This window comes from Brachyistius frenatus, unplaced genomic scaffold, assembly GCF_029030835.1.
Source record: "Brachyistius frenatus isolate BFR_SWC_R1_liver_20210118 unplaced genomic scaffold, ASM2903083v1 Contig_69, whole genome shotgun sequence".
In the NCBI taxonomy this organism is placed as follows: Eukaryota; Metazoa; Chordata; class Actinopteri; family Embiotocidae; genus Brachyistius; species Brachyistius frenatus.
In genome coordinates, this window is record NW_027210668.1 from 1276626 (window position 1) to 1302171 (window position 25546).

The window sequence follows — 25546 nt, forward strand, 5'->3', positions numbered from 1 at the left end:
AAAGGAATCTCTGCGAGCGCTGTTTAATAATATCTCTCCAGGAGCAGTAGTTTATATCCACTGAGCAGCTTTATGGTGCAGTGGAGCAGCTGGAAGGAGCCAGCGCAACAACGGAGGGGCGCTGATAACATTCACAAAGTGACTGAACGGGAGCAATAAAAGGAGCTACTGAGTCTCCCACCTCAAAGGGAACGCAGCCGGCATTAAACGCAGCACTATGGCCATAATAATCAAAGGAAAAGTAATACAAATCCATAGTGCTTTTTCCGACCACCCGACACATATCTCCGTGTCTCGCTCTTAAACTAGAACCGCCTCCTGCTGACCTGTTGACTCTTTCTTCCTTCATTTGCGCCGTTCTCCTCTTCCGTTTGGTCTACATATTAATACTTCTTTCTCCGTTGTCACCTCGAACACCGAAAGCATTTAGATACCGTCAGATTCAACATTAGTTCATGTACGCAAGACATACACACATTGTGGCACATACTTAATCCACAGATGTGTAAATTCCACCTTTGATTTTTTTTTTTTTTTCATTTTTAATTAAATAAATAAAAAAATGCTGTCAGATTCAGAATGTTGAATTACAGATAACAATGTACAATGTAAGATATAGGTGGAAAAAAACTACATTGGAGCTAAATGCTATCATGAGCATCCTAACATGCTCACAATGACACTGTCAGCATGTTAGCGTGCAGATTTAAGTACAGTTGAGGCCAGTAGTTTTGCTGGCATTTTATCGTTAACCATAGTATTTGAAAACTATTCTGACCCGAGGGTGGATGGCAGCTGTAAGGTTAATAAACACGTTCCTCATTTCATGGTTGTTCAGACATTTCCCCCCCAAAAAAACAACAAACTCATGGTGGCACGTAAGGGTGAAAGAGAGTTTCAACAGGTCAATCCATCTTTTAGATGTTTCTTTTACCTGCTGGTAGCTGTGGATGAAAAGTCAGGAGATCACCAACCTCAGCAGGTATCCTGTTGATCAGCGGCTAAGTGTTGCAGATGTGGACAAACACACACAAATAAGACAAACAATCACGACCGATTGAAGTGAATAGTCTTGACGTGAGCGGTCGGCCGTCGTAGCCTGCGGGTTGAACGTGGGAGAAAAGGACACGTGTCGAGATCTCTGGATAAGCAGTGTTGAACTGTGAAGGGACAAACCGCGGAACCAGAGACGAGGTGTTAGAGGATGTACCGGAGCGAGTCTGATCTGCAGGGGCCCCAAACTCAACCCAACTTTACGAGGCTTAAAGGATCTGTGGCGGCTGATAAACACGAGCTACCTTGTTGTGATCGGTGTCTCAGCTAGACGACTACTGTGCAGATAAGCAGAGGATGCAAACAGATGTTTGCGTGTTTTGATGGTACAATAAAAAAAAAAAAAAAAAAAAATAGTTGAAACACCTCTGGCACCATAACGGACCGAAAGTAAACAAATACATGCTGTTTGTGTCGAAATTCCAAGATCAAATTGGGTGTTTGTCCTTTAAACGGCGCCTGTGACTCTATTGCCTCCGCGCCTCCATCCCGGCCGTCAGCTGGCCCGGCAGTGTCTGGCCGGCTGGATGCACTCTGCTGCTCATGACTGCTTTTGACACGCTGCTGCGTCCGATATGGTCTGAGCCATGATCCAACACCCAAATCTGTCATGTACATACAGCGTCGGCTAAAATGTCGCACAGAAAACGGCAGTAAAAAGGGTGACGGGTGTAGAAATGCAGCAATTTAATTACGACGTGTCAATTTATAGCTGGTTTTATCATCCTTCTATCCCTCCAGCAAACTGTAGAGAAAGTCATGATGTAGATGTTTTTTTTTTTTAATCTCCGTCCCAACTTCCCTCATCAAGTCCAATCAATCATTCTGGAGTCAGTCGGTATTCTGATAACACTTCATGGCTTACAGCTCAATTGAAGGAGTTTGTTCGCCGACTGTTATGAAGCCTCCAGTTTGGGTTTCGGCCTTCGCCATCTAACTAGTTCGGAGCGGTTTGAAGCCAGAAGTGACCATATTTGGACGAGCTGGGGTGGAGTGAGCGGTTGATCTTCAAATATCTTCATTTGTCTTTGAACTAAAGTGTCAAAGGATATAAAATGAAGAAGGCAGCAGCAAATAATGCAACCCTGACATGTCTGTTTCAGCATCTCACAGCTCATTGTTTTGGTTTTAAAATCCACAATATTACTGATTTGCCTGCTGCACCAACTTGTTTCCAGCAGAAATGGGAACCCGTTGGATATCGATCTCTGGGGGCCAACATTTCAGAGGTTCTGGAGTAGCCAGTGTATAAGCCAGACAAGACTCCCTGATTATTGATGTGACACGTGAGAATTTAGTTGGAGTTGAAAGACAACCTCTACAGACGATTAGAAGCGGCCAGTTTACACACAGTTTAAGCAGATATCCGTTGAGAAAGATGTCTGTTTCCTGCTCTTAATAAACCCAGAACATGCGACCTGCCCACTAAACTGCAGAGGCAACGTTCGCGCCTTGCTGGTGAACAGAGGAGCATTAGGCAGCTAAAGAAGTTAGTCAGGAGTTAACGGAGACTTACAGAATCAGCCAGCCATGACGTTCAGAGAAACAGGGAGCCAATCTTGGATGGCGTCTAACAAGGTGAGAGAAAACAAACTGCTGTGGTGACCATGCAGCTAGATGGAGAACTGAAGTCATCACCATGACTTATAATGTGCATTGGATAAAAAAAAAAAAAAAAAAACATCACAATACAACTGTACCACATCAACAGCATTAATTACATACATGGTGGAAGTATGTGGGATGTGGATGGCTTCCCAGGAGTCCCCTCACCTTTTAAGTCTATTTTGTGTGTGTGTGTGTGTGTGTGTGTGTTCTCTTGTGTAATCAACAAGCTACCAACCAACCTGAGCTGATCTGCAGAGGTATTGATTTTCTGGGAGTTCCTCAAGCTTATCAGGCGCCAGGGGTGAAATACCGAGTCTGAAACACATACACAACCCCCCCCCCCCACACACACACACACACACACACACACAGTGAGGTGATTACATACCTCAGATTATAGTAACTCCTTTCACATAAAGGCACATACGCACACAAAATGCCGTTTTGCAAGTCAATTTGCAGCAGAAACAAACAAGAGTTTTTCATTAAAGAGAAACTTTGTGTCTCAAACTTTTTTTTCTTTTTTAAATGAAGCTGCTTAAACAGTTCAGACGGTGAAATGTTCTGACGGACCTCATCTGAGCGGAGACGCAATCAGAGGAGTTCAGTGACAGAAGAGCAGAATAAAAGCAGCCATGTCTTCACCCCAGATACCACAGCACCGCGCCTCTGAACGCTCCTCCTCTCTCAGTTAGTGTGTCGCTGTTGTCGGCCCCATGTGGCCTCATTATCACACAGACTGAGACACAGCAGCCATGTTTGATAGCAAGGATGACAACACACACGCACGCGCGCGCGCACACACACACACACACACACACACACACACACACACACACACACACACACACACACACACACACACACACACACACACACACACACACACACACACACGGTGACACCAATAATGTGCATTCAAGAACCAGAAGAAAATCATGAAGTGAACACACACACACACTAAATAAGACATTAGGCTAAATAATACACACACATCTACCCCCCCCCAAAAATAACACTACAAATGTACCTTCACTTCATTATTTGCACACACGCACGCACAAATGCAGTTTATACATGAATACAAATTACACAATCAACTACATTACGTCCAATTCTATTCTGAACAGGAAACACAATTGTGACACCCACAGTTTATTGATGGTGATATGAATTTTCAACAGAGTGTTTGAAAATGTCCCATTGATTTTAATGTGATGTTTGCTCTTGTGGGTTTTTTTTTGGACAACTTTAGTCTTATTCAGACTGGAGAGCAAAAGAGGAAATAAAAACTTCAAAGGCCGTGCATTTTTTACAGGTTGATCTATTATCTTGAATTTAACCTGCTTCAGAGCAGGTGAGTTCAGCATCTTAAGTTACCATGGCGACGTATCCTGGTAAGAATTGAACTACCTTCGCAATCCTGAAAATCCAAATTTAAACCTGAAGTTATCTCAAATCCTGTTTCGTAGTCCAGACCTCCGATTTTACTTTTCACTTTTCGTTTCATCGCTGCTACTTGTTTGAGCTGTTTGTTTGCTGTCAGAAGAGCAACACAAAAGTTATAATTGATATCTAGTCAGATCTGCAGCGTGCAGATTACAGCTCCGTAATGAGCGGGGGCTGGCAGGTTAGCGGGGGTCAACCGCTAATCTCAGTGCTAATTAAAATTTAGCTTGTGCAGCTCATCAAAACAATTAGTGGCGAACAATAATGAGAGGAGTGATGGAATTGGAGAGGGGAGGGGGGATGACAAATGATGCAGCTATATGTGTGTGTGTGTGTGTGTGTGTGTGTGTGTGTGTGTGTGTGTGTGTGTGTGTGTGTGTGAGCAGGAAAGTATTTAATAAATGAGCAGACAGCAGCTCCAACATGCTCAGAGCGCTGCAGCACAGCCGAGCTGTTGGGAGACGGGCGTGTGTGTGCAACCAAAAGATAGACGGGTCCCAACCTGGTAGAGGATGATAGGATGAGACACTGAGGGAGGGAAGAAGGGGAGGGGATAAAACTGTGGAGGCATTTTGGTGGATATACATGAAAAGGAGCTCCCAAAGTGAAGAAAAGAAAGAAAGAAAAAAAAAAGCCTGACTTGTTCCCGATCTGACAGGTTCAGAAAAGTGAGGCTGGGACGCTCCGGAGATAAAAATGGAACATTTTCTAACCCGTCTATCTCTGCGCCTCATGTTGCTCCTCCTCACCCTGTTTATTTTTTTGTTCTCCTCTCTTGGCAATTTCTTGTCCTTCCACAGCCGCCTGCCAAAAAAACGACTTCCCCTCCTCCTCGAGGAGAAGAAATGCAAGATGGTCGAGGTGTTTTGGGGATTCGAGGGATACGAGGCCGACGCCGTCCTATCGCGATGGAAACCTCACACCTGCTGCCGTCCTTCCTCCCGTCTTCTAGGAGCAGCACCCTCCGAGACGAACTCCCTCGCCTCAACATCAGCGGTCCATCTGTCTCTTCTACACGCGCACGCAAACAAAAACACACGCACACACAAAACCGCACCCTCCCATGTGCCGCCTTCTTGCTACAGCACACAGCCGCACAACATTGACATTACCTTCGGTGCAGCCTACAGGGGGACGAGATGAGGGGAAAGAACCCAGCGGAGGGTTTCTGTCTGTACGAGGAGTATTTATAGCGCGGCAGAAGAGAGAAGGCAGACGGCTGGGACTCCTTCACTCCCTTTTCCTGATGGAGTTTTCTCCATCCTGGACTGACTCGCACACAAAGAGGAACAACATAAAAGTATCACAAAACTACACAACACATCAGGTCACTTATTCTTCTCTGCGATTTAAATTTGTATCATTGTTTACATGGTTAACAATGCAACTTTATTAAAAAAAACAAAAAAAAAAAAAAACAGTTGCACACCCAAACAAATCCGTTCCAAAGATGAAATGGCCGCTGCTCGTGAGACAAATCTGTTTATTATTTATTTTTGTGCGTATACATGCGGTGTAGTCTTCATGTCTGAACCTGTAGGTGTAACATTTCACATGAAGTGAGTATCTGAAGCAGTGGAGGAGAATCCTTTTGTGAGATGACGGATAAATAAACCAGCGAGAGCCGGTGGTGAACGGAGGCTCGTTCACTTCGACTAAATCAAACGCAGACAGTAAAACCAGGAGTCTTCAACCTGGCGCTCGCGAGGTACCAGCAGTTCGCCCGCTGAAGGCTCACACTGAGCTGGAAACAAACAGGTGTTCATTAATTTGGTCAATAACATAAATACAATATTTGTTTTAGTTGGAACGCAAAAGTAATGCAGCGCTATAAAGCAAGTGTCACTGAGTGAGTGAGAGAACAAAGTTACACCGCAGGTCGGTTGAACGCCACAATTTTTCAAATTAAAAGCCCTCCAGTTTCACACAGGCTGCAGCCATGTACTAGGCCGAGACTTGTTTCTTTCAGAAGGAGCAGTGGGTCCCAATCAAAGGCGAAACACTGGATTTTATTAGTTGAATCTTATATCAGAACGCATCATTTGACACTTTTCAAACAAGTTGTGTGCACTGCAGTAGGCATTTAAAACACATCTGTGTAATTGTGAAATAAACCCACCCTGCTCTCGAGCGAAAACGTAAAATCTAAGATTTTTTGAGAAGCTATACTTTTTGGTGAAGTTCAGCTACGTGACTAAATGTTGATCAGCTTTCAGACATTTTCATTTTGTCAACGCAGCTCTCGGAGTAAAAAAGGATGGAGACTCCTGGTTGAAACTGTGCGTACATCGTTACATACAAACCTCTAAACCAACCTTTTTTGATAAACATAAACACACACAGGCAGGACGGCCTCCACTGTCAGATCCACGGGACATGAGCGTGGGATCTGGAACTCAGGACAAGGAGAGGACAACAGCTCGCTTCATCTACAAAATGTTACGGGTCCAGTTCATCCATGTGGTCTCATGTTAGGCTCCATTAGCAGTCTGAAGTTGACTTCTGTGCCGACAGTCTTTTTATTAGGCTGCCAATGCTGCAGTGCGTAATTTCCTGATAAGGACATTTATACACCTGAATTTAAATCCGACTCAACTGATCAACGGTGCGCTGAAATAAAAACCCGAGCTGATATTTGAGGTAATACTGAGCTGGTGATGCTAATAAAGAAAAGGCTGGAGCTACAGACCTGGAAGGACTGGCGGAAGGAGAGATGCTCTGATCACGTCCTGGTAATTACTCCTACCAACGTATCATAATCACCTGTTAAAGCCTTAGTATTCAATGAGGGCAGAGCCAGACTCACTAACAGCAGAAAGAAGCTAGGCTAAAGCTGCAGATCTGAAGACATCACAACCTGTTAAATCTCAGTCGGTTATCACTCTGCCTCCGCGGTCCCGTCCTGGAGCAGCCGGCGTAGTTCCTGCGGCTCGGTGACGGGGAGGGAACAGGTGAAGTCCTGGCAGACGTGGGCCGTGGCGACACCACCCAGCTGGGACATGGAGGAGAGGGCGGGCAGACGCTGGCACAGAAAACTGTCCACGTTTCCATCGGTGAGCATCAAGACCTGTCAGGACCGACCGCAATAGAAATACAGGAAATGTTAGCAGCCAACAAAGACATTAGTGATTGTATCAATTAACAATATTGTTAGTTAAGTACATAAAATGGAGTAAATATAATCTCCTTTGACCAAAGAGTGTAGTATGAGGCGGATTCATTTCAGGCTGCTGCCTGGCAGTGGTTTTACACTCGCTCTACTGTCATATCACACACATGCACACACTCAGATCCCTGAATCACACCTGTCCCGTTATAATTTAAGCTTTAGGAAACCTGGAAATGTTTTGTGAGGACAATAAGAGACGACCAAACAAGACAGGAGCAAAGAAGCTGAAATATAAAATGAGAAGATCAATACAAGAGTAAATACATTTTATTTCTGTAATTGACTGATTGTTGATAAAGAAAAAAAAGAAAATCCTGTCAAATTTGTTTCAGTGTGCGCTGCTGCGGTAATATTTTCTTTGAGATTTGATTGTCAGCGTTATTTGGACTTTTCTCTACGTGGCAGCAGCACAGTCACTAAAGATGAATGTTATTGTCAGGGAAGAAGATTCAGTGTAATTACATCTTTAAAACATTTCTGGGGTCAGTGGATCATCTCGTTTTGATCACGATCAATCTCTCTTTTCCTTTAACACAGCCAGAAGAATCACAAACATTCAGCCAAAATAATTCCTTCAAAAAAACCACGCAACGACTTGTGGCTCAGTCGCTGCGGTGGTCTCACAGCCGAGTAAAAAGAGGGAACCCTTCACTAGAGAGGGTGTCACTGACATGACGTTGAAAACATAAACAAATGACTTGTCATTTAGTGTTTCTGATTTCTGTGCTTTCACACCACCGACCAGACCAGAGGCCCCAAAATATGGTCCGACCCAATTCCGTGGTCTCGGTCCGGATCCAACTGGACCGCGGTTCAGTTTGTTTGAACTATTAACACTTTTGGGATTTTGTTATTGTTCACATCAAAGAAGCTTATTCAGCTGGTTTGGTGGAGCTCAGCTATGTGAATAAATGTCAGTGAAAGTGTCACTTTCATCAAAGTTACAAAGTATTTAAGTGCGATTTGGTCCGACAAAGAGGTTGAAGTTCAACTTGAATTTTTTTGGGTGAAAAATGCAAAAAGGTATGACTGCTGGTGGTACTGCTATAATAATAGAAGAGGCTACGGCTGAAGTGACAACAAACAAACAAACCAATCGCTGTGGAGTACAGGGAGACGCAGCCCACTCAGCTGACGACGACAGGAAGTAGCTATGTTCTGCAAAGCTCTTTACTGCGCTCGTGAAACCAAAAGTAACCGGATCAAATGTTTACAACGTAACAGAAACATGAACCTCCATCTGACCTTGATCGGGACTTTCAGATGTGAGAGTCCCGATAAACATTCATAAAGACTCTTCCATGTTCATGACGTTCAGGTGTCATGCAGGTCTTATGCAAACCCCTTCAAGTAAAGTATTACTGCAGAGAATAGAGTGTGTGGACAGAAATGTGCTTCATGTGTTGGTGGCACCAAAAACAGACGTCAGTGTCGCTGCGTCACATCCAAACCAAGAATTTAATATCCAGAACTATTGACAAGTGTGTGAATACAGCTGAAGGTCAGAAAACAGCAGATGAAAGAGGTTGCAGTCGTTGTGTCTGCTTGGGTGTTTGTGTGTGTGTGTGTGTGTGTGTGTGTGTGTGTGTGTGTGTGTGTGTGTGTGTGTGTGCGCATGTGGTCTTGGACAGCCAGCAGAGTGAAGTTAAAGAGGTTGCCAGTCTCTGTGTGTGTGTGTGTGTGTGTGTGTGTGAGTGTGTGTGTGTGTGTGTGTGTGTGTGTGTGTGTGTGTGTGTGTGTGTGTGTGTGTGTGTGTGTGTGTGTGTGTGTGTGTGTGTGTGTGTGTGTGTGTGTGTGTGTGTGTGAGAGTGTGTGAGTGTGTGTGTGTGTGTGTGTGTGTGTGTGTGTGTGTGTGTGTGTGTGTGTGTGTGTGTGTGTGTGTGTGTGTGTGTGTGTGTGTGTGTGTGTGTGTGTGTGTGTGTGTGTGTGTGTGTGTGTGTGTGTGTGTGTGTGTGTGTGTGTGTGTGTGTGTGCGTGTGTGTGTGTGTGTGCGCGTGTGGTCTTGGTCAGCCAGCAGAGTGAAGTTAAAGAGGTTGCCAGTCTTTGTGTGTGTGTTTGTGTGCTCATGTGTGTGTGTGTGTGTGTGTGTGTGTGTGTGTGTGTGTGTGTGTGTGTGTGTGTGTGTGTGTGTGTGTGTGTGTGTGTGTGTGTGTGTGTGTGTGTGTGTGTGTGTGTGTGTGTGTGTGTGTGTGTGTGTGTGTGTGTGTGGTCTTGGGCAGCTGCCAGCAGAGTGAAGTTAAAGAGGTTACTGCCCTGTCTGTCCCTGAAGCGGCTTCCTGTCAAACACGTGTCATTTCCTCCCGGCCCTGCAGCACCCCGGGTCCCAACTGAGTGAGAAATGACAACATAAAAAACCAGCGCAGACAAAAAAAAATGACGAGACGAGTCCGAAGAGGGAGGAGACGGAAAAGAGGCGCGCGGGAGGTTCGGTGATGTATCTCGCGTCAGGTGAAGCTTTGCGAGGAGACGGACGTGTCTGTCGCTGTGATTGACTGAAGGTCAGTCAGAACGCATTAAAGGATACACAAATACTGATGACTGGAGGCTTGATGGATGAACGGCGCTGCACCCCGCAGTACAAACACACCGTGTTGTAGCTTCACAGCAGCTACGGCACCGAAACCCCAAATAATTAAAGCATTAAATCAAAAAGTTGCGTGAAGATTTTGAAAATATGTTTCTGCCACAAAAGATCAACAGCAGAATGAATTCGTTTCAAAGACGATATTCTAAAAGAGACTATTTTCCACAGTGGGGTGCGGTAGCAACCTCAATACGTGTTCGTACCAAGTCAAACATGCTGAAACAAAAGAAGATGAATTACCCGAGAGCCGGCAATCAGTGTCGGATCAGATTTTGAACCTTGTTTACTCATTTCATCACGTTTGCTGAATTAAATCACATTTTGTTTCAAAACTACTGTATTTTTTTTTTGACAACGTAAACTACTGTTTGGATGCTATGTACCCTCTATATATATGTTGTATGCCTTCTTTGGTCAAACAAATCCTAATCTCATTTACGGGGTCAAAATGATTGTTCAAGTCGACACAGACGAGAAGCGTCAGCGGTTCAAAATAATGGAAAGTGGTGAAGTGGATTTTGAGTTCAGATTGTTTTGTCAGCAGCAGTTTAAGGTCAAGAATCAACTGTGGTCACAGTTTATATGTATGTAATATTTAAGATTTATTTCCCCAGCTGTCAGTCAGTCTGTCCACACCGGCACCCTAACGACCCCGAGGTTTCCTCTTGTGGTAAACAACTGGAGGAATTCCCGCCAGCCTCAGATGTACTTTGTGTTTCCGGCTAATTAGCAAACGTTAGCGTGCTAACATGCTGAACTCCGATAGTGAACGCAGCGAGACGTAACGCCTGCTCATCGTCAGCCCGTCGGCAACCGTCATATCCAGCATGGCGGCACGCCAATGTAAAGCTATCGTTCGGAGCGCTGCTGTGTGTACGTACGGCTTCACAGAGCCGCTGGTGCTCTTGTGAACTCTTAAACTTGGTGTTATTTCAGTTATTTTAAAAGATCTCTTCGGTGTCAGGTTTGAAAGGCAGATATTCTACGTCGGATGCCCCGCTGATTGTCCCCCGCTCCACCCGGTCCAACCAATTCACCTTAACCACGCACACATGTCGTCTGCTGGCCCCACCAGGGTGTCTCATGTAGATGCAAAGCGAGGCCTAAAACCGTGTGGTTAGCATTGGAGAAAGATCACGGTTTGGGTTAAATGGAACCCGGTCGCTGGTTGGTGAGGCTAAGACAACAAATCTACTCGGTCAGGAGAAAACCATCGTTTGGGTGGAAAAAAAAAAGTCATGAAATCCATTTTGACTTTTTTCTTTGTCATGTCCTCCAACTCCCGGATGAAAGTTCTGGGTTTGTTCGACCTTGTTCGTACTCGGACTTCAATTGTCTTATCAAACCTCAAACCTTAATGCTAACAGGGTTTCAAGACTACAATCACAGTTAAAAATGAAACTGTGAGCGATATTCAGGCGGCGGCCATGTACAGGTGGCTTTAAACTAACCAGTGCCTCACAGGTACACCTCATTCTGCCTTCACCGGGAATCTTTCCTTGGTCATTAGACACAGTGGTCCATTAGGAGACACTCCTCCTCTGTCCTCTGAAGGCCTGACAGCCAGCATCCACCCAGGCCACCATGCAGAACTGTTTCCATCCTCTCCATCCCGTCTCAACGAGCCTCGCGGTCTCATTCAGTGGCGCCTCGAGAGCTCCATTCGGCCATTTAGATGCTCATTTGTGCCGGCGGCCATCTGCACCTCTAATGCCAAGAAACTGTCGTTGGGCTACGCCGGCCGTCTTCTTGCTGGTGAAGAACGTCTCGGCAGAGGTGAGGTATTTCCGTTTCGATTACCGAACGCACTACAATTCTTCCTCGGAGGCCGGTGATGAAGTGATGCCGCTTCATCTCGTCTTGTTTTCAACAGTGGTTCACCCGAGAATCACCACCTGTACTGGCACGGCAAAGGAAACCGTGGCTTCGTGTGCAGCTGGCTGGATATCTTTAGATATTAAAAACACACACAAACCGACAGACGACTGGTAAGCAGCGTGATGGGATGCGGTCATGATGGTGCGACCGTTGCTATGGAGACCGGTCGAGGATTTCCCCAACCACGCTGAACCTTCTCCTCTCCGCCTCGACTCGTCTCTTTGCTTGTCAGCTTCGCGCGGTCCCTCTGCGGGCTCAGACCGCGTCCAGCCACGCGCCCTCGACTTAAAGGTTGCGCTGTTGTCTGTCTGTGTCACAACAATACTATCGGCACTGACCCCCCCGGGGACCGGACCAGTGTGTGTGTGAATGATGGAGAACAACAGGGAGACAGATTATGTGTGAATGTATACACAAGGCTTGTGAAGGTGATGGACTGAATGCAAAGTGTGTGGTCTTGTATTCGGTTCACCGCAAAGCGTGTGTGTGTGTGTGTGTGTGTGTGTGTGTGTGTGTGTGTGTGTGTGTGTGTGCGCGCGCGTGTGTAACTGTGGCAGACAGCACAGTTGGCTACACATGAGAGCGCAGTCAAACTCCCACAGGGTTAATCCCCGTGTTCTGGGCAACCCTGACACAAACACATCAACAGACACACACTCACACATCAACACACACACATGAAGACACACACAACTCCCATCCGTTAAATGTCCCTCCACTGACAGCTCCCTCCTACACTCCCTCTCTCATTCTGCCAAACCAGCTGAGCTCAGACACTTAAAGAGAGCACAGTGTACCTGCGCTGATAGTAACACACAAACAGACACACACACACAGACACACACACACACACACACACACACACACACACACACACACACACACACACACACACACACACACACACACACACACACACACACACACACAGCTTCGGGAGATGTTTTAACGCGTAACCCGGCGACCGTGCGCACGACTCTGGGGGGACGACTTCTGTCAGCGAGGGAGAGAAACAACCACGAACACACACCGCTCACTTTTGAGAGCCGCTGTCATACATGAGGAAGAGTGATGACGCTGCCTACGAGTTCTCCGTGTGCAGCCAGGCAAGAGGAGATTTACCTCCTCCAGCCTCCTCGCTGTTGTTTTGTCCTACACACACACACACACACACACACACACACACACACACACACACACAGACAGACAGACAGACAGACAGACAGACACACACACACACACACACACACACACACACACACACACACACACACACACACACACACACACACACACACACACACACACAAAGGGGACCAGCTCAGTCATCATAACAACCTGGCATCTGGACGGCCGCCCCGGGACGGAAACAGACACACACGTTCACCCTCGGACATCAAATTTGGGCAGCAGAGGGAGTCGGGCGTTGCCACGGTATCAGTCATCCGTTGACTCAAACTTTTACCCTCAGCTTCGTTCGCCCGGCTGAATTTTCAGCAGGAAGGAAGGGAGGCGAGAGAGAGCAATGGGCAGGAGAAATTTCAAAAGAAAGAAAAGGTCAGAGAAATTGAAGCAACGAGAGACTGATAGCGCAGACAGATTGATTCGAGGACATCAATACGATTCAACAAGAAGGATGAGGCTGAGAGCGCCTGAAGAGCTGCCCGTCAATACACTTGATATATATTATTCACAACAGTAAATATGCTCGTTTCCGGGGGGCAGAGACGGTCCAGGATGTCGTGATGCGTGACAGAATGGGATGGCTACGTCTGAGTGTACAGACAGGTAAACTAATCTCAGGGGAAAACATGAATACACGAGTTAAAGATCCAGAGAAATACAGAGGTTGCGATACGGGACGGAGGGATTCGCAGTCACCTAATGTATAATTGTTGTGGACACGAAACGTGAAGATGTGTACGTGATTCCCCAGGAAAAAGTTGGAGTCTATAAAAACCAACTTGACGGGAGACTGTGAATCCGTACCGGGACGTTGAACCAGGCGTACGAACATTTTGGAAACTGGCGACGCCGATGGTGAGCTGGTGAATTGACGCCGGAGTCAACTCTCACTTCCCCGGCTCACAATTGAGTTTTGCATTCATTTTGAAATACCGGTGCCGACTTTCAGAGGTCTGCACGGCCAAACACCACATTACATTACCTAACACCTCGTCCTTCCTCATATGACCAATCGTGCCTTTAGGTCTGCAGATCAGAAATGACTTTGTGAGCACTTTTTGATTTTATATGTGAATATTTAAACCAACAATTTCATTTAGGCCAGAACTATTACATACGCAACTTCCCATTGTGAAATATAGAAGCCAACTTAAAATCTCAAATCAGATCCAGCTCAACACGTTCCCCACAGAGGAGGGAAGCAGCATGGCAGCTGTGAGAACGCAGGATGATTCTTGTACGCTGACCTCTACAATTCACATCCAAAAGGATTCAGGTCGTTGGCAAGAGGGGAAGGTTATGACTGAAATCTTACACTATAGAAGAGTGTGTGTGTGTGTGTGTGTGTGTGTGTGGGGGGGGGGGGTAACATTTTAAAGACGGCTCAAGTCACAAAATCAAAAAATGACCTTTAGGCTGTCCAACATTTTCAAGAGTCAACTGAAAAGCTTAATACTAATAAATAGTTAAGTTAAATATGGAGTTATTAATGCAAAAATCATCCTAATCCACAATGATGTGCTATCTTTCCCACAGTGGCCTGATACATGCGGAGATATTACAAAGGATGGCGGCAATCCACAAACTCTGTGACCAACTCTCTCAGAGAACTCCCACAGGGGAACGCATATTCAAATAACTTCACTTAGTGACATTTGGTCTTTCACTGAAAGAAAACAAATTATATCAAGTTAAGAGAGAAAAGAAAGAAAAAAAAAATCAAATAGATCTTAAAATAATTTCTTAAACTTAAAATATACAAAACGTAAACACACACACATACTTGTTTGCATTGCGACCTGAGTGAGACGGAGTGGGCGAGCCTGCGGCGGCGGTGAGCTCTGTGCTTTGTCACACCGGGCATCACTTCTCAGCTGCTGACAGTCTGAACAAGAACCTCTTCACTAAATCAACAGTGTCTGCAGCGAGATGTGAGGACGCCTTGGTGTCTGAGCAGAATTCAAAGCCTCTCTCGTCCATCGGGCCCCGACACTTACGGCATACTTCATCGGTTTATGTTGCGTTTTAAGATCGAAAGGAATCTTCCTGTAAAAGTCACGTCAAGTTTAAAATGCGAAGGTGATCAAATGTAAATGTTCCAAGGATGAGATTAGATGTTTAGAAAGATCCCAGACCCATTACATAAATCTCCAACACAGAAACATTTCAGAACACTGTCAGTGTTAGCAGCCCAGCTAAAGGTTGACCAACCCCTGCGCACGTCGTCACTTCTTGAGCTATACATTGTTGACTTCTTGGCCTGTTTAGCTCTAAGTACAAGGACTTTAGATCAGACCTACAACTACTCCCTTGATGAAATTATTTTTTTTAGTAAGGATCAAGCGGCAACCAGCAGTAACGTTACCCATTAGTTTGTTAAAGGCCGGTGTGACGCCTCAAGTTCGGATTTTCGCCGCTGCCATCTTGTGAGTTCGGAGCAGGTTGCAGCCATAAGTGACCGTGACGAGCTGGGTGGGTGGAAGCAACGGTGGATGTGATTTGATCTGATAACAAACCCAATGGTACTATGTCCCACCCACTGATAGTGATCACGTTAGTGCACCGCAGGCCTGTCAATCAAACAGACACGCTGCTAAAAACGCAGCTTTTTGAAGCTTATTTTCTAATTAATGACGAGATTATTTTCAGATGGACCGCCAGAAAACTAATAAGGAGGAAAGAATTTAGCTAACGACACTGAAATAAGTTGTAGAGAAAATGTATTGGCTTCCTATTTCATGAGTGAAGTTGAATGGGAGTCGATGGAGCCGGAGGAACTTGGAGCAGCACTCGGTGGGTGGTTGTTGTTTTTGTTTTTGTACCTCGCCGGTTATCTGCCTTTCTCCTAAAACAGCATTCACTGAACGAGCAGCGGCATCTTTTGAATTTTACATCCAGTGCTGACGCGACTAATCATGACAGCTCTTTAGCTGTCCGCCTCCTGCAACAGCTCCTCCAATTCACAACAACACAAGTTTTGCTTTCTCTTGGAGTCATTTTCTAGAAATTTTCATTTCGGCGTTGCGTTTCTTCCAACTTCTCCTCGTGCACACGGTCTCAAGTCCTTTCATGAAGATCTGCAGGGCGTTCACTTAATTAACAACAACTGGCGCGCCTTTTTTAAATTTTTTGTTTTACTTGAAACAACAATGGGATGGGCAGCATGGTGGTGCAGTGGTTATCACTGTCGCCTCACCGCAGGACGGTTCTGGGTTCGAACCCCCTTTCTATCTGGGGTTTGAATGTTCTCCTGCAGGACCCCCTCCTCCCCCCAACATCCCAAAACATGCATTTTAGGTTGATTGGTGATTGTTAATCGCCGGTAGTTGTGAATGGGTGTGATCCTGCTCAGGATAAAGCAGGTATAGATAATGAATGGACGGAGGATTATGGGATTATTAAATATTAAAGAACACAGCTGGGAACATCTGCGGGAAAAAAACAAACGTAAACGTGATTGAGGCCTGTTGATGGACCAACGATCACTCACTGTAAACACAACCATTCATATACGTTAAAAAACAACAACAACAAAAAATTACACCCTAACTTACCAATGCAAAAGTGGAAAAAGAGACAGATTTGTTCTTTTGAAGTGACTGGAACAAATATACGTATTAATAATTCGGTCCTTGCCAGAGACCCTGGCTCTCGTTTCAGGTGCTCTTGCTCTGCAGTCGGGGTCAGATGAACAGTAATGACCCCTGAGAACCAATCTGAATTGAACTATCTGAATGTGTGAGGTCAGAGACTGCAGGACTCCATCACAGGTGTTTCATTATCTCTCAGCTGTACAACAGATCTCAAATTCAGCTTCCGTCCCAACTCATCACAGGAAACTGAAAACTTAAGCGGGCGGAGACGTTGAGTCTTATGTCGTGTAAAAAACACAACGGGCACTACAACGTGACGGCTGTTACATCACACTGTGGAGGAAATCATCTGCCGAGCCCATAGCTGATTTCACGCTACTGTAATGCACAGACATATGTTGTCTATTAATGACGGCACTAAACTACTTAGTAAACGTTGCTTCATTTACAGAAGGAGGGAAAATATAACAGAGGCGGGTGTGAAGAAGAGAAACGGAGGTTTGCCAGAGGGGAAAATGTACTACAGAATCACAGACCGCTATTTTTTTTTCCTCCCCTCTTTCCTCTGTTTCCTTTTCTTCTTTTCACAAACAGTACACATTTATGTCCTGTTTTTAAGACATCTTAGGATATCAGGATTTTGCCTTCAAACATTTATAAAGATACAACCACAGGGACTGAATGATTCAAGGAAAAGATCTGTAGTATTTGACCCAAAAACATTTCTAACAAGCATAATCAAAAACCTGTCTTATTTCAAGATACATAAAAAGTCAATTAAAAAAAAAAAACCTGTGATGTGAACATTCGACTCTTTTAACAGCAATTTTGATTTTTGAATTTAGGTCAAACATTCATGCATAGAAAAGAATCACTATTTACTGCATGTCGGTGAAATGTTATCCTGTATCCTACAAGAAGAAAACTTTAGAAAGGAAGTTGTGTTCAGGATTTCTTGTTTCACAGGAAGTCAGTGATTGGACATCTGGCTCAAATACTGCAGGCAAAAGCTCTGCAATCCACTGAAATGTGTCAATATTTGTCTGTCCGCTAACAGTAGAAAACTATTTTCTCAAGACTATTGATGTTGATTGAGGAAAAATTATATAAATTTGGAAGAATTCCTGAAAAAAAGAGCAAACGTGTACGTAAAACACTAACAGCTTGAAGATGTAACAACAGAACATGTATTGTACAGAATCTAAAGCCCTTTGAGGCAAATCTGTGAAACAAAGCTACATACAGTAATTGACTTGACTATTTTTTTACCAAACTATTTTTTTTTAGCAATACATGGGCTTTTTAAATACATGATATAAATGTAACCAAAAGCCATGACACATTTACATCTATTTTATTATTGAATGATAAATATTGTTTTTAATTTAACGTCCTTTTTAGTTGTGTTGAAAGTGGACTACTACTTTAGTGCTGGCTTTAAAGACCAGTGAGAACACAATCCAAACAGTTTTGAAGAAAATCATGTGGAGTAGCTGCCCAGTACTTCCTGGACTGCTTGTAGTTCAGAGACTGTAGAAGCAGGATGTTCTTCAACAGAGAGCCTTCCAGTACGTGTAAATGCAAATTGAGTCTTGGCATTGTCAGTGAACAAAATGCTCAGAACAGTTTTCCTTCTTTTGACTGCCAAGGAGATGTTGGCTTTCCTTTGAGTGCTTCCAAGTATATGTGGCCACACAGACTGTTCCGTTACAGCAGTTTTCAAAGGTTCTTTTTAAAAGTTAACATGTAGGTTTGAGACCATATGTTTATGTTTAACATGTTTTTCAGTGTTTCTAAGTTAATACAGAAGTTATTCAATCTCACTTTTTCAAATACCACAGTAGGAGGTTAGCAACAGGACAATACACCCCGCCCACCAATAGCGGAAACCTGACTGCACCACAGGCCTGTCAATCAAACAGACGTGCCACCGAAAAAAGGCTTTTTGAGGCTTAATATCTAATTAATGATAAATTATTTTCAGATGGACCGCCAGAAAACTAATTAGAAGGACAGACTTTAGCCAACAACACCATAAGAACTTATGGAAAAAAGTTATTGACTTTTTATGTCATAAGAACAGTTGAATGGGAGTCTATGGAGTCGGAGGCTTTTTGGAGCCTAGTGGCCTTCAGTGGTATCGCAGTTTATTGCACTTCCGCATTGGCCTCATTTTACAGTCCCCAGAAGTTACGTCCAATTTTATATACATTGTATGTTTTGATCGACACGACTTGGAATAGCTACACCAGAAAGTTTTACCACCCTCTGCTGCTCTATGTGCCTTACCGTGCTACACTGCGTTCATGCGCTACAGGAACAGTCGTTCTGATCACACCTCGTAGAGTTTCCCAGTCATGCAGCCCTTCACCAACTCCACAGCGCTTAAACTCAACTCGGATAACTCAGTCAACCGCCACTGCATCCCTGATTACGTCAGAGGAAAACATTCACAGCCTATAAAGATAAAGAGGGAGTGACAGAGTGAGGTGAACACGTGGGCAACTCCGTACGTGTGTGTGTGTGTGTGTGTGTGTGTGTGTGTGTGTGTGTGTGTGTGTGTGTGTGTGTGTGTGTGTGTGTGTGTGTGTGTGTGTGTGTTTGTATGCACACACGGGCGTCTTATCTGCTCAGCGTGGGTTTTATTTACGGAGCTGAGATGTGGATAAGTGGAGCGTCAAGCTCGACTGCAGCAGACGTACAGACCGACCGTTTGATTATATCAAACAACACTGCTGAAGCTGTCCCACTCTCTGCTGCACCCCGAGTGGACGCGCACTTCCCCCATAGATGTATGGATGTATGGACACGTGGGGGAATTAACTGGACAGAAAGATGGGGGAGAAAAATCACTCAACGGAGGCGCATGTAACATCTCAGATGAACACTTTTAAGAAGAACGAAGTGAGATAAAGTTTACGTGAAAGTGAATTTTAAAGCTTGACGACAAAATAAGAAGGAAAGCGGATGAGCGAGCGGCCTGCGGGCAGCGAACCATCGGGGACTTTTCCCACAGCTGTCAATCAACCTGGGTTCTGCTCTGCGGCTGGTCATTGGGCTTAGCAGGTCATTAACAGAGAACAGAAGAATCAATTCTTAGCACACAAATTACACACACACACACACACACACACACACACACACACACACACACACACACACACGCAGTCCCACAGGGAGCTTTAATGGGTGAACGGAGATGATTGTTAGAGGAGGAGGAGAGCAGCGGCAAGATGGCAGTTTGGAGGAAAAGGGGGTTCAGAGTTCATCGAGGAGGACTGTGAGACCGCCGAGCTCTCATCCTCCTTCGCGCTGTGTTGTTATCAGCCTCTGACGAGGCTTTCTGTCTCCACCCGTCTGCCTCCTTCCGTCTCTCTGCGATCACTCAGCGTCCCGCTGCTAATTCTCTCCCCATGTCTCCAAGGTCTTGTTAGGGTTTCCCACTTGTTTCCCTCAGCAGATGTTTTCAAAAGGTCTCTTTGTCCTCTAAAAAGGGCCACACGCCTTCCTTCCCGTCTCCCGTCTGTCCTCTATTCCACACCAGAGGTGATGCGGTGATGACCGAGGCGTTTGCTCGTGTCACCAGTCACGTTAAAAAGCACACCCTTGTGTGTATAAGGCGATGATACAACAAGTTACCAACCAAATAAAATATGTAATCAAAGTGTGTTAATATTGTGAGGCAATTCAAAATACAAAACCTTTTGTTAGTGCGATCTCCGTTTCCATGGCAATACATGGGATTTAACTAGCAGCTGGAAAATAATCAGTCACATCAGTGGACTCGTATGTAACGTATGCAATGTTTACCACCCCACGAAGTAGGCCAACCCTTAGCAACCACCTAGCAACAGAGACAATTTCTAGTCGGTTTTTTTTGCTTTGTAGAGACCGTGGGATTTCTCAAACTGAATAAATACAACATAGAAACAAAAAAAACTGCTCAGCTAGCTCAGTTTTGTCGTAAGTAGGATATCCGCTGAAAAAAGATATCGATGTAGTCATGTGTTTCCTAAATTATTAGCACCGCTTCATTTGTTAAAACCAAACCGGTCAAGCCAGCTGCAGCGGGGCTTGTGCGACTATCGGTGGCGTTACGGTACGGGTACCAGGAGCAACGAAAAAGGACCCAAAAAGAAACGATTTCGCCAAATGGATCACATTCAATGGCAAGTAAAAACAAACATTATATTATACATATTATATGAAATTTAATTCCAATTATATATTGCCATTGAGATGAGTGATATTTGTAGTGATGAGCACGGTGTGCTGTTATGCTGATTTGAGCACGTTCCAAATGTTCAGTTGACCAATCAGGTCGCTGGGGCGGAAATACGTGTTGTATTATAACCTGTCTGGCTCTCTTCTGGCAGGGAAACATGCCTTCTTACAGCTATCTCCACCCAGGAGCGCTCACATCTCGTTTCTTAAATCTGACAAAATCTCGGAAATACTTTTATGTCTTTCTGGCCCGAGCATCTTTCCACAACACCTGCCAGAGACACCTTCCCCAAGATCCTTCACCTATCAGTCGATTTCCAAACTCAAGTGCACTCCAGACGGGGCGAGCAAGCCAAGCGCTCTCTGCGACAGTCTGATTCTAACAGTGTGAAACAGAGACAGAGGCAGACTTAGTTTTCTGTGAGGCAAAAGCACAGACGGATTAATAAGCAGCGCTGACGAAGAATTATCGGGTTTGTAAAACATTATTCAAGACCTCCCATATAAATCTGGCCCGGACAGAAATTTATACTTTAAATCCGCGCCAGTGCCGCTGCCAAGATATTTTTGTTGCTTCAGTATCAGAACAACTGTTAAAGCAGAGAAAAAAACAACAACAACATGATCTGTTCATGTAAATCTTCAGGTTCCGCGCTGGATGGCTTCCAGTTACTGGAAATGTGTGAAAAAGTGCTAGTGTAGAAAAAAAAGAAAAAAGAAGGAGAAGTCTACAAAAAGCCACCAGCATGCTGCTCGAGTCAAAACACAACTCCTTGTTTTTAATGCAGATGTCATTATTTATATTAGCATTAAAGCTGTCGCAATCTGGACCTGTTTGTCAAGCAGACTACAAGCTATATTTATGTACATATGGTGTGTGTGTGTGTGTGGGGGGGGGGGGTGCGCTAAAATCTGGTGATAAATCAAGCATCAAGTCAGACACGAATCTGAGTGTTGGACAATGCTTTCCTCATTCATGCGGTGAGCCACATTTAGCTTCTGACTGAGCCGCTCCTGCCCGGTGGATGACAACATGGACTGAACGCTGATAGAAGACGGCGTGTCACAGAAACAGCGGCGTTAGTAAAACTGGTGGCTCGCTTCCACACCTACTACTTTACTAACTCGTCACAAACAAAGTCATTTTTGTGGTAACCCACAAAGAGTCAGTTAACATCAGTGAAGTCCACTGGAAGCCTCATTACATGCAGTTACTGTGATTAAAGTTGTCACTGGTCACAAACTGGATGCTTGTGAGAATTGCATTGAATTAAAACACTATTTTATTCTATTCTATTCCATTTGATGATGTCAGTTCTTACACTGATTCGCCAACATTGGTTTAGTAACTGGTATACGGGATTTAAATTAAAGTCTTGTCTTTCACTATAATACCTATGACAGTTAAGCAAATTGACAAAACAAGACATTTATACAGGTCAACTTGTAGTGTGATCAGTCTTTTCTTTTTAATCTCTCTCTAACTCTTTATCTCAGTGTGAAACTGAGAGAGCATGTGTGTCATGAGGGACCCTGAAACTAAAGCAGCTGAGATCATTCAAAAGGCTTCTTAACTGAAGAGGTCCTCCAAATGAGAGAAAGAAATTCAAGGAAGTCTCATTTCCTTTGGAGAACACCGAGACTGACCGTGACTGACGAGAGTTCAGTCACCATTATTTCCACATCTGCACGAGCGGTTTTCCTCATCCTTAAAATGTTTACCATGATCATGACCTCATGTCCTGATTAGGGAGCTAGACAACAAAAAGTGCTCCCAGTCCTACACTGTTCATCAAATATTGAGGGGAAAAGCTTTAACGCTAAATAGTCTCTTCTTAACCTCGTCCTTATTGTTTAATATCAAATCCAGAATGTTAACTATGTGCGCACAAAACTATGACTCACATATCGCAGCACTAATTCTATCATATCACTTCCAACAATATTGGTACGCTCCAGTTTCATGCTTGCACTGTTAGCAACTGTCATTTCTCACTATCGTCTATGATCATGTGAAAAAGAGACTTTTCCATAGTAGGAAAACACTGTTGCTAAGCACCTGACCTGTTAACCAGCTGTGCCTATACACCCCTGACTGTTTCCCCGTGATAGCTTTCACACATTATTTCACACTTCCATAGGAGGGAGACAGAGAGCAGAAACTCAGGAAGCAGAATGATCACACAGGGCAGAAGGGTAGAGTGTGTGTGTGTGTGTGTGTGTGTGTGTGTGTGTGTGTGTGTGTGTGTGTGTGTGTGTGTGTGTGTGTGTGTGTGTGTGTGTGTGTGTGTGTGTGTGTGTGTGTGTGTGTGTGTGTGTGTGTGGAGAGGACTAATTGCTCTAAAACCTGCTTCTCTATTTGTGCTCCGACTCCCTCCCTCCCTCCCACAATTTCAGCACCTCCACAATCAGCAAAGCTCGACCCAACTCTAATCAGGCTATATTTCTGCATAATAGAAAAATTAACCACAATTTATTGCAGCAATTACAATCAGGGCCGATGTTTTGGTGCGACTGAGGGCCGTAATTGATTCCAACAAGCAAAGAGTGCAGAAGAGCCTCTGAGTGGCGGGTCAAACGGAGAAGCACGAAGAATCGTGGTGAATTAAAACAGTAAATAAATGAAACGAGGCAAAGATCTCAGTGTGTGTGTGTGTGTGTGTGTGTGTGTGTGTGTGTGTGTTTAGATTAGTGTTAGTTGGGTTCTGAGCTCCTCATTCACCACAATTAGTTTGTGCCAGCCCAAAACCAAGAAAACAGGCGAGGAGTAATTGAATTTAAATTGGACATGTTCTCTGCTCGTAGCTACCTAATGTAACGTGGAGCACAACCCCCTTCCTCCACTCCTCCTTCCGTTTATCTCATTTAACTTCTCTTGATCTCCTCCCACTCTTTAGCACTTACATAATTTGCCCCCTTGATCATACACTTTCTCCTTTATCTGTCTCCTACTGAGTCCATTCTCTCCCAGTCTAATTGCTTTTCTTCCAGTTAATCTTATGCATTATCTATCAAAGCATACATTTTCTCCCGCTGCTCTTAGTGTACTTTGTTAACACTAGTAGGAATTAAATGTATAGTGTATTTGAGAAATCAATCGTTTAAGAGAAATCTCAGTTTCCCAAAACTCAGGCTAAGGACGTGGTGTGTTGTTTGATGGTGGCTTTTTTTTGTAGCCTTTCCAAAAATCACAGACACAAGAGCGAAAGTACAACGGAAATATTTATTTACTCCCTAATATTGGTATTGGCATCAGCCAAAAGAGTCCACTATCAGTCGGGCTCTAGATTAAACCGCATGTTTACCTGCTCTAGCATAAATTGCATTCTTTGACATGTCCTGCAAATAGCTTGCTGCAGTTTTCAACATGTGCTGCTAACTAGTTTTCTACTGACCAGGCTAAACAGCAACTTCATTATTTGCTAACTAGGGTTACAGGTTATGTTAAAGAAATCCCAAAACTAATCCGTACACTACGTTGTGTTTTTCCCCCGAAAATAATGTTGTACTTTTTACTGGATTCACACCAGCAGCAACACCAGTGAACCTTCGCCAAGAAATTTGACATTTCATTAGTTTGTCCTAAAAAAAGGTTTTGTCTGGCTACGTTACAAGTGAAAACATGCAGATTGAAAATAGAAACAGGTGTCTGAGCAAAGGATCCAAACTGGGCTATACTTGAACAAAGTAACACTCTCATCTAAAGTTATGCAGATGATACACAACTGTACATCGCCGCAGAACCAAACGATGATGCAGCGATGCGCTCCACCACTGAATGTCTTTTGGCAATACATAAATGGATGAGCAATAATTTCCTAAAATTAAACGAGGATAAAACAGAAATCCTCCTAGTCAGTCCAAAACAAAAAGAGAAATCGTAGAAAAAGATCTGGGGCATCTAACTCTGTGGGTACGATCAGAGGTAACTAGTCTGGGTGTAATCTTAGACTCAGATCTAAGTTTCAAGGCCCACATTAACAAGGTGACCAAAACTTATGTTTTCCACCTGAGAAACATCGCCAAGGTGCAGCTGTTTATAAATCACAGATGCTGAAAAGTTGATTCATGGCTTCATTTCTAGCCGACTGGACTACTGTGATGCACTTTTTACTGGCCTACCAAAGAAAACAACAGAGAGACTTCAGCTCATCCAAAACTCTGCAGCTGGAGTATCAACCAGAACCAAGAGAAGAGAACATCAGTCCAGTTCTGGCTGCTCTGCACCGGCTGCCTGTAAGACACAGGATTGACTTTAAGGTCCTCCTCACATATAAAGCTCTTAATGGGCTCGGACCGAGTTACATCACTAACTCTGGTTAATTATGAGCCTTCAAGAACACTGAGATCATCTGCTGCTGGTTTATTGGAGGTTCTCAGCAACGGCCGAAAGAAAATCGGGGATTCAGCTTTTGTCAGCTACGCTCCAAAGCTGTGGAACAAACTAGCTGTATGAAAGGTGCTATACAAATAAAGTTTATTATTATCTAACATTTCCGTCATCATACATGGAAGTAACCATGAACAGCTACAGTAGATCAGTGAAGTTCTCTTTATTCACATGGATCATTAACTTGTTAGTAACTTTTGAAGGGGACCTGCCGTTTCAGCCTTGTCGACCTCCACTGTGCAATAAGATGAAGACCTTATTACAAAATCAGCTACAGGAGGAAATTTCACTTCTGCTTTTGGAGCTAAACTTAGCTCTCTTAGCGAGCTCCAGCTGACAAAATCTGATAAAGACAGCTGTCATTTCAGCCGATAAACTGGACGAGCTGTTGTAACATGTTGAACAGAGTAACG

At 44.3% G+C, this 25546-nt stretch overlaps 1 protein-coding gene across 1 annotated transcript in view; it reads right to left on the reverse strand.

Moving 5' to 3' along the window:
- Positions 1–6169: 6169 nt before the first annotated feature.
- Positions 6170–25546, reverse strand: part of spata20 (spermatogenesis associated 20) — a 48743-nt gene continuing 29366 nt past the window's right edge. Inside the window, exon 16 of the mRNA XM_069707495.1 lies at positions 6170–7177. Within this exon, the coding sequence (XP_069563596.1) occupies positions 6989–7177 (189 nt within the window). The 3' untranslated portion in view covers positions 6170–6988. The remainder of the gene's footprint in view (positions 7178–25546) is intronic.